This window comes from Asparagus officinalis, chromosome 7 (genome assembly GCF_001876935.1).
Source record: "Asparagus officinalis chromosome 7, Aspof.V1, whole genome shotgun sequence".
NCBI classification, from domain to species: Eukaryota; Viridiplantae; Streptophyta; class Magnoliopsida; order Asparagales; family Asparagaceae; genus Asparagus; species Asparagus officinalis.
The window spans coordinates 90,256,066-90,266,032 of NC_033800.1; the positions used below are offsets into that span (position 1 = coordinate 90,256,066).

General features: G+C 43.3%; 1 protein-coding gene across 1 annotated transcript; it reads left to right on the forward strand.

Annotated features, from left to right (window-relative positions):
- On the forward strand, positions 5,381-6,247 carry LOC109847489. Its single transcript, XM_020416717.1, has 5 exons — positions 5,381-5,417; positions 5,490-5,633; positions 5,724-5,783; positions 5,849-6,004; positions 6,102-6,247. The coding sequence occupies exons 1-5, from the start codon at positions 5,381-5,383 to the stop codon at positions 6,245-6,247; spliced, it is 543 nt and encodes a 180-aa protein (XP_020272306.1).

Here is a 9,967-nt window from a genome sequence, read left to right on the forward strand (position 1 = left end):
GCCAAACTTTGCACTGTAACAAAAATTAAAAACTTAAAAAAATGTACACAACATAAAATGAATTATCCCTTACATAATTTTATAATCATAAAAAATATGAAGGACCAATTTTGCAAAGATTTATAGAAGAGAAATTAAAGAGAAGGGTAAACATAGTTAACACATTCATTAATCTGATTGGTTAAATTATTAACTATCTAAGTACTTGGAAAGTCAACAAAAATAAAGTCTCTCATGAGTTGTTTCCACAATAAATATAGGGGTTTTTGCTTTTAGGCCCATTTGTTTACTCTCATTTATTTTTAAACCCAAGTACTATTATTTGTATCTTTAAGCCCAATTCACTTTTTGTATTTATCTTTAAACCCAAACTTCAAAATACAATACTTTCAGCACATGTATTTATACGGAATCCCAAAAATACCCATTGGCCCCATATAAATATCTCTCCTCCTCCTCACCCTTTTCTCAACTCAGCCCTAAATTAAAAAATGAAAGCTCATTGCCGCCGTCGCCCATCTCCGGCCGTCGGCGCCCGTCTCCAACCGTCGGCGCCCATCTCCAGCAGTCGTCGCTCGTCTCTAGCCGCCCTCATCAACTCGACCCTCTCCAGATGCCCATCGAACTCAATCTCCCTCAGCTTCTTCCTCTGGTGCTCTCGCCAGCCCGACTTCTTCCACGCCCGTGACTCGCTCGATGTAATGATCCCCGTCCTCCGCCGCTTGACATTCAAGCTCAGGTCCGTCGCCAACATTGTGGAGGAGCTGGAGGCTATCGGGTCTCCTTCGGAGGCCAAAACTTTCCTGATCTTGATGAGGGTCCACTGCAGAGGGGACATGTTTATCTTCGCCCGAGAGGTGTTTGATGAAATGGGTAGGAGAGGGTTCGTGCGGAACACGCTTGCGAGAAATTGATTATCGATGGGCTGTTTAAGAGCGGTCAGTTTTGCGAAGGGATGAGTTTTTTAGAGAGACCCAGATGCCGAATTTCTTTACTTTTAACATTGTGATGAGAAATCTTTACGAGCACGGGGATTGGCGAGAGGTGTGAGGAGTTTTGAGGGAGATGGTTAGGAGAGGATTTTAGCTCAACGTTGGGTCATTTACTTCAAGTTTAGATTGTTTTAAGAAGGTGGGGAGAATCAAGGAGGTCTTTCAGTTGATGGGGTTTATGCTTGTTTCAGGTCTGCGGCCTACCGTGGAGATTTGGAGAATTTTGATTGCCGTGTTGTGCCAAGCTGGCAACGTTCCTTTGGGTTTTGGTTTGTTTGGAAAAATAATAGATTCGGGAAGTTTGCCGACTGTTGTGACGTATACGTTTCTTATTAAAGGGCTCCTAAAAGCTCGAATGTTGAGCGAAGCGATTGGTGTTTGGGATATTATGGTCATTGCCTCCGTTGCCGTCGACCGCCGCCTCACCGCCCTCGACACGAAGCTATATTGATGTGTTGATGTGTTTGTAATGTACGAGTGTGTTGATGTGTTTGTAATGTATGAGAGCGATTGGTGAGATGTAATTCACATGATGAGGTGGTGAAGTTTTTTTAAGAACTGGTTTTATTAAGCGTGAGATGTACTTACAGATTAACGTGTTATACTTACTGGTTAACATGCTATACTTACTGGTTAATGTGTTATACTTACAGGTTAACGTGCTATACTTACTAGATAACGTGCTATACTTACAGGTTAACGTGCTATACTTACTAGATAACGTACTATACTTACAGGTTAATGTGCTATACTTACAGGCTAACATGCTATACTTAAGGGTTAACGTGCTATACTTACTAGTTAACGTGCTATACTTACAGGTTAACGTGTTATACTTACTGGTTAACGTGCTATACTTACAGGGTAACGTGCTATACTTACTGGTTAACGTGCTATACTTATTGGTTAACGTGATATACTTATAGGATAACTTGCTATACTTACATGGTAACATGCTATACTTACAGGATAACATGATATGCTTACAGGGTAACGTGCTATACTTACTGGTTAACGTGCTATACTTACAGGATAACGTGCTATACTTACAGGTTAATGTGCTATACTTACATGTTAACATACTATACTTACTGGTTAACGTGCTATACTTACAGGTTAACATGTTATACTTATAGGATAACGTGCTATACTTACTGGTTAACGTGCTATACTTACAGAGTAACGTGCTATACTTACTGGTTAATATGCTATACTTACTGGTTAATGTGCTATACTTACAGGGTAACGTGCTATACTTACAGGTTAATGTGCTATACTTACAGGTTAACATGATATACTTACAGGTTAACGTGCTATACTTACAAGTTAATATGCTATACTTATAGGTTAACTTGCTATACTTACAGGTTAACGTGCTATACTTACTGATTAACGTGTTATACTTACGGATTAACGTGCTATACTTACTGGTTAACATGCTATACTTACAGGTTAACGTGCTATACTGATACGTGTTGCCGTACGAGTACCTTTGATCGCGGAATTATCAAAGGTGGGTTGAGGAGAAAACAATAAGAACACAAGAATAACTGATGAGTCGACTGATCAGAAACTTTTGCTAACAAGACTTGATTTCTTGAGTCGACTCAAAACTGTATATGAGTCGACTCATGACTGATGAGTCGACTCATAAACTGATGAGTCGACCGAGCAGAAACTTTTGACAAAACGGCTGCATTAAGTGAGTCGACTCATGACAGGCATGAGTCGACTCAACCTGATGAGTCGACTCATGTACTTGTATGAGTCGACTCACGAGCTGAAAACTGGATTCTTCGAATCTGCTGCACGTTAACCTGTAATTATAGCACACTAATCTATAAGTATAGCACGTTAATCAGTAAGTATAGCATGTGTTCGCGGGAAAAATCGTTGCTTTCTTCATTGATTCCATTGCTATCTTGAATAACAGTTTTTTTCGGTTGTTCGCGGGAAAAATCGTTGCTTTCTTCATTGATTCCATTGCTATCTTGAATAACAGTTTTTTTCGGTTACAAAAGATCCGGTCTTTTTTAGATCCGGTTACAATGAAAATCAAAAATAAAGAAAATTAAAAAAAATATATAACTTTTTCTCTTTTGTCGAACAAATCGCGAGCTCCTGTTTTACGGTCGCTCGCTTTGGTGGGTTGTTTGCCTGCGCCGGGGTTATTTGTCGTGGACCACCGCGCGATCTAGATCCGAGCAGATCTACGCAGTACGACGGGTATTATTTCACTAAGGAAATAATAGCCGGAGGGATTATTTCACCAAGGAAACAATCGCTCGAATCTCGGGATCAAAGACCAAGCTTTGATCCGGAGTGTAACAACGTAGATCTAAGATCTCGATCCCCTCGAACTCCTGCCTTTTGTGATGCGGGTGCTCGCCAAGAATCAGATCGCCACCTCAGGGTGGCTCGGCCTTGGCCGAGCCAACTTGAGGTGGCTCGGTTTCGGCCGAGCCCCTCCGGGTTTTGCGTCCGTCGTTCGGTTGTTTCGGTTCTTGTATCCGCTTCGTCCGTGATTCGGTTATGCGGTTGATTGGTCTGAAATCGATTCGTTGACTTGATTCCTGATTTGGCAGTAAATCCGATTCTGAGCTTGATTCCAAAGCTGATCGTGACTCGATCGCGATTCATCCGAGTTCGCCTGTGGCGTTGCTCTATCTATTTGTTGACTTGATTCATGATTTGGAAGTCTGGATCCCGATTATGCAGTAAATCGGCTTTGGTGTCTGAGTTCGAATCCGTTATATGGTTGGATGACTCGTTGACTCCCTGAACCGTTGGTTTGATTCCGCACGCGAGTGGATTCATTCCATCGTTCACATGCGGTTCGTCAGCTTCGTAGCCTTGTTAATCCGCTTCTTTGCGTGTCACTTGGCTTCGGTGTTGTGGACTGACGTTCGTGCTTAGATACGTCACCCGATGGTTCATTAGTTCGTGTTGAGCCGTGTTAAGGGACCTATAAGCAATTTTATATGCCTACAGATACCCCCTCCAAAGTTTTCCAGGCTCGTTCTTTTATAGAAGAGTCTGGAATACTTTGGATATGATTGTCCCAATCTTGGAATGGTTTCTGTTCTCGATTCCTTCAATCCTCCAGGCTATTTGGTGCTTTGTCGAATGCTTGAGAGGGTTCCGGTGCTGCATTTATTGTCTGACCGTTGTCGGAATTTTGAATTTGAAGTCGATTCTTGATTTCTTGGCTTTTTTAGCTCGAGTTGGTTGTTTCAACACGGAATTGACCATCGGTTGACGGCTTTGAATCTTCATTGTGACGCGTTGTCCGGCGTTTAACACAGTTTATACTCGTAAGTATTTTGGAGTCTACACAGTTTAAGCTCTTAAGGAGTTGGAGCGGGGAGGTCTAGTTTATACTCATACACTCCTGGGAGTTATGTTGAGTTATCCTTAAGAATATTTTTAGAAAAATATTCTCCAGAAACTTCTCAACAAAGAGGAGGGAATAGTTTAAACTCGTATACCTTATTGGAGTATTTCCGTATCCAAATGAGTTGAACCGGTCCGATAATAAGCTGAATCGGCCTAATAATGAGCCAAATAAGGCAGTAATTCGGTGCAAAAAGTCTCCCAACCCTTCCAAACATGTGGGAGAGGCAAGAATAAACTAATGATCGAACCTTCGGTCGATTTGAAGTTGTTTCGACGTTCAATTCTGCTTCAATTTGAATTCTGGTTCGAAATGTGCCAAAAGGGCAGTATTTGGGTTCAAAAATCTCTCCAACCCTTCCAAATATATGGTAGAGGGGTTAAATAGTTGAAGGACTGAACCGTAGGTTGATCAAAAGTCGTTCCTTTACGTCGGGAATCCTCGTCAGCAGCTTCGGGCCCACGGCGGTTTGGTAGATGGTCTCCGTGCGTGGTTGTGGACCGTGACTGGCTGTACTGGTGCTAAATTCAGTCTCCCGAGTGCTGATCGGCAGTTGAACCTCACTTTCTTAAGCTGCAAGTGGTTGTTAGCAGCCAACAAGACTATCCCCGTGAAGCCGATTGCAGAGTTAGAGGCCGAGGAAGCTTCTCAGGTTGATTCCCGTAGGATTTGGGAAACGCTCGATCACAGAGGACACGGAACAAGACTCGTCGGATTGATGAAGAGGGAAAGAAGACCTTTCATTCCGCAGACGAGGCTTCAGGGGGAGATCCTGAAGGTTATGAAGACTTTTCCGAGCGAGGTTTGCTATTCATCTTTTCCTTCCATCTTCCAGAAATATTGAAACTGACTATGGTTTGATGTTTCAGGGACCCCAGTTGACCAGGATGAAGAGTTCCGTCCCCCTCCCCAGGCGAGACCTTCGATTATTGTTCCTGCTGCTAGGCGGAAGAGATTAGCCCGCAAGCCGCGTGCAGCTTCCCGAGCATTTGATATGGACTTGGCTGGTGATGATCCTGCTAGTGACGGGGGTAACATCTACTCTGTAAACCACCTTCTTGGTTATTCGGAACATTGACTCATGCTTTTCCATCTCTATATAGGAGAGCGTGGAGAGAGCGAAATGAGTCCCGATTCCGTTCCTGTGTCTCCTGGTGAGCCTGACCCGCTGCCCCAGTTAAAAAGGCCTACAGGGGTTGCCGACATTAGGGAGGATAGCAATGTAGGACCTGATTCCGCAGATCCAGGTACATCTACTATTGACAATGTATCTTTTAGATGGTATACAAAAGAATTTGTGCATCCTCTAATCATCTCTGTACATCTTGCTTCTTCAGATAACTTGCAGGAGGCATACGTGGATTTTGGGAATAAAGAGGCTAACGCATCCATAAGGGGTAACTCATTTTTGTTGGTTGTAGTCTCTTTATTCTTCTTTGGTACTTATATTCTTTTACGTCAGATTTCTCTATTGATGATTTTGACGAGGAAGGCTTGATCGCGGAGACTCCTACACTCCACTTCATGTATAGCTCTCCTCAATTTGATGGCCAGTTACCCGGAGATATATTTTCCGAGCCTACGTTCGATAAGAATCTTGAGGATGATTCTTTCGAAGGTATATGCCTCCTCCCAAATTAATTATAGGACTAGCCAATTTTGACTAATGCAGCTATAATATGATGCCTCTGAGAATTCTGCCTTGTATTTAACAGGAGTTTTTGTTGAGAATGACCCTGTTGAGCCGGCTATGGGACCAACTACACCAGTTGATACACCCCCAGCCGTTACACCTCCACCACCCCCAGTGACTCAAGAGGGTATGAATACTATTTACTTACTCTTCAAGGTCTTTTTCTGACGGGTTTTTTTTTATCGTGCAGGGAATTCTTCTCGTCTTCATATTCTGGCGAGAGAGTTGTTATCTGATGATGATCCTGAGAAGATTGTCATCTGCATAGAAGTCCACTCCTTCTTCTCTTTCATGAATGCTATGATTGGCAAGCTTTTCCATGGTGGACTTTCTCTTCGCCAATTCAAGCCTTTCCTTGATTCTAAAGTCAATTTGATAAGGGAAGCGGGACATCCAGATTTGGCACAGGCTATAGTTGATGACCTTGATTGCCTAGAGCATGAGCTTCAGACGTTTCGTGAGCTCCGAGATGCAGGTGCCTCCTCATTTATTGCTGTCGAGCTGGACGCCCGCTTACAGTCATCACGCGAGACTCGGATTTTTGCTGAGCTCGAGATTCAGATGCAGCGGGGCCGAGTAGATCGAGTTAAGACGAGCCTTGCTACTAGATTATCTTCGCTTGCCGAGCTCGATCTTTCTATTACCTCCTGTGCGACCGAGATAGACCAGCTCAGAAGAACACTCCGTGAAAAAGAGGAGACTTTGGATATTCTTCAGATGACAAAAGTACAGGATCAGCAAACCCACACTGCTTTATCTGATGAGTTGAGATCCCTGGAGCAGAAGCTAGCCGAGACAGAAGAGGTCGCTGCGAGGATTTCAGCCACCACCGAGGAGTCCATCAGAGCTGAACTTAGGCAAGCTTATGATGAGAAGCTTTCTAAGATCAGTCAGCAGATTTTTGGTTATGGTTTTGATGTATGATTTTGTTTGCTGAACATTTTGACTTTTGATTCTCTTAGTGAAACTTGCTTTCGTCTTTATTATGATTCGTCATTCCATTTGAAATGATTGACCACAATACTCATAGGATTTTTGGCAAACCCTCAGCCATCAACGGGTTTGATGAGCCTTTACCGACTACCGTTTGAGTCGGGCTAGCATGCGGATTGTTTAAATCCGTTCGCATGTAACGTTATGCTCGGAGATTGAATTCTCCGAGACTTTGTGCTATGATGTCGAATACATAGACTTCGCCATTGTTACGGGAATAGGCTACCCGGCGACACGTGTTAGGTGTTGACTTTAGGATTTTTGGCTAACCCCCAGCCTTCAACGGATTTGATTAGCCTTTACCGACTACCGTTTGAGTCGGGCTAGCATGCGGATTATCGGAATCCGTTCCGCATGTAACGTTGTGCTAAGGGAATGAACTCCCTTAGACTTCTGAATACGTAGACCTCGTCTTTTTCCTGTGAAAAGACTAAACAGCAACGTGTATGAGACGTTGACTTAGGATTTTTGGCAAATCCTCAGCCTTTAACGGATTTGATGTGCTCTTACCGATTACCGTTTGAGTCGGGCTTACATGCGGATTGTTTTCAGTCCGTTCCGTATGTGACGTTGTGCTAAAGGAATGTACTCCCTTAGACTTTTTACTACAACTTCGAATATGTAGACTTCGCCATTGTTATGGGAATAGGCTACCCAGCAACGTGTTTTAGACGCTGCCTTATCCCTACTTAGGCTTCAGGATGAAATTCCCCAGAATCGAACTCTGGTATCTTTTTCTTCGGAAAAAAGACTAAACCGGCGACACGTGTTAGGTGTCGACATATCCTTTCTTAGGATTCAGGATGATATTCCCCATGCGTGTAAGGCATGGATTTTGGCGTTATTAATAACAACCTGCCACAACGTTGAATATATGGGCAGGTGTTCTTTTTAACGGTTAAGAACTAACCGGCAGCGCGGGTTAAGCGCAGACTTATCCTTGCTTAGGTTTCAGGATAGAATAACCCAGAATTAAACTCTGGTGTCTTTTTATACGGAAAAAGACTAAACCGGCAGCGCGTGTTAGGCGCAGACTTATCCCTGCTTAGGATTCGGGATAAACTTCCTAGGATGAATCCTAAATTCTTGGAAAAGAGTTGTGTGGGAAGGAAGAATTTTATATTCTGTTCCCCAAACAAGGAAGGAAGAATTTTATATTCTATTCCTTGATTCTGGAAAGGAAGAATTTTATATTCTGTTTCCAGTGCGAGAAAGAAACTAGAAGTGGGATCTCCACTCCGAGAATCCGGAAGATCTAAATAAGCTTACCTTTTATAGGATTGGCTATCTAGATGAGTTTTTCGTTTATCGAAATGAAATTTCAGCTTTGGTTACAACCATGAGAAGGCTTAACCAAAGAGAAAAGGGAGGGAGTTCTTTCGTTTATCGAAAGGGGACTCTGAAATGAAAGTGGACCTCTTGTTCATGGAAAGAATCAAGAGGGCCAGAAAGACATTTTTAGTGGACCCACTGTCAATTGAAATTGATCAGTGAGGGATTTTGGTGATGAAAAAGATTTTAGATTATCCTCTAGAATATTAAGTGTAGTATTCTTCGAGTAACTTCCCGGTAAATGGGTTATCCTGAATGTACTAAGGATAGTACTTTTTCAGGAACTTCCCATTTATTGGCATTAATTGCCTGGCGCCCTCTGGCGTAATCAGGCGATATGCGCCGTTTGAGTAGACTGTGTCTATTACAAACGGACCTTCCCATTTGGGTTCGAATTTACCTTTCTTCTTGGAAGTGAGGATTATTGGTCGGCGAGTAGCGAGGACCAGATCTCCTTCCTTGAAGCTTCTCTGTCGGACTCTCTTGTTAAAAGCCCTAGATATTCTGGCCTGATAAAACTCAATTTGCTGTTGAGCTTCCAAGCGCTTTTCATCCAGCCTCTCAAGCTCTTCGAGACGCTTCTGATGCTGTTCTTCTGTCGTCATCTCTGTTGCGAGGGCGATCCGAAGGGATGGAATCTGAATTTCCAGCGGTAGCACAGCTTCACATCCGTATACCAGCGAATACGGGGTGGCACCTGTGGGCGTGCGTATGGTGGTGCGATAAGCCCAGAGTGCTTCACCGAGTTTATCGTCCCAGTCTCGTTTATTGGTCTTCACGAGCTTCGACAGGATCTTAATGATCGTCTTGTTAAACGCCTCCGCTAATCCATTTGCGGCGGGATAATAAGGCGTTGACGAAACATCTTCAATTTTAAACTTGTCACAAAACCTGATGAAGGCGTTGCTTATGAACTGTGGACCGTTGTCATGAATGATCCGTTTTGGCACGTCGTGTCTGTAGATGACGTGATGCTTGATGAAATTGATGACGTTGTTCGTCTTTACTTCTTTAAGTGGAATCGCTTCAGACCACTTTGAGAAGTAATCCGTAATGGCGAGGATGAATCGATCACCTTTGACTGAAGGGGGAAAAATAGGACCGACAATGTCCATACCCCATGTCTCGAACGGCCATGACGTGGTTGACGTGTGCAACTGTTCTGGCGGTTGATGCATATAATTCGCATGTATCTGACAGGCATAACATTCCCGAGCGTATTCAATTGCGTCACGAACCATTGTTGGCAAATAATATCCCATTCTCCTGATACGATCATACAGTTTGGGACCGGGCTGGTGCACACCACATTCTCCTTCGTGTGCTTCCTTAAGAACTTCTTTTGCTTCTTTGTGCGAAAGACATCGGAGTAATAAACCATCGTATCCTCTACGATATAACGTATGGGTTTCGGTACTGTAGAAGAATCTTGGCGCTCTTCGGCGGATTGATTCCCTTTCTTTCATATCTTCTGACAGGATACCATATTGAACATAATCAATGATGGGAAAACGCCAATCTCGGGACTCAGACCCAATTTGAGTTGAATTCACCTCCTTGGCA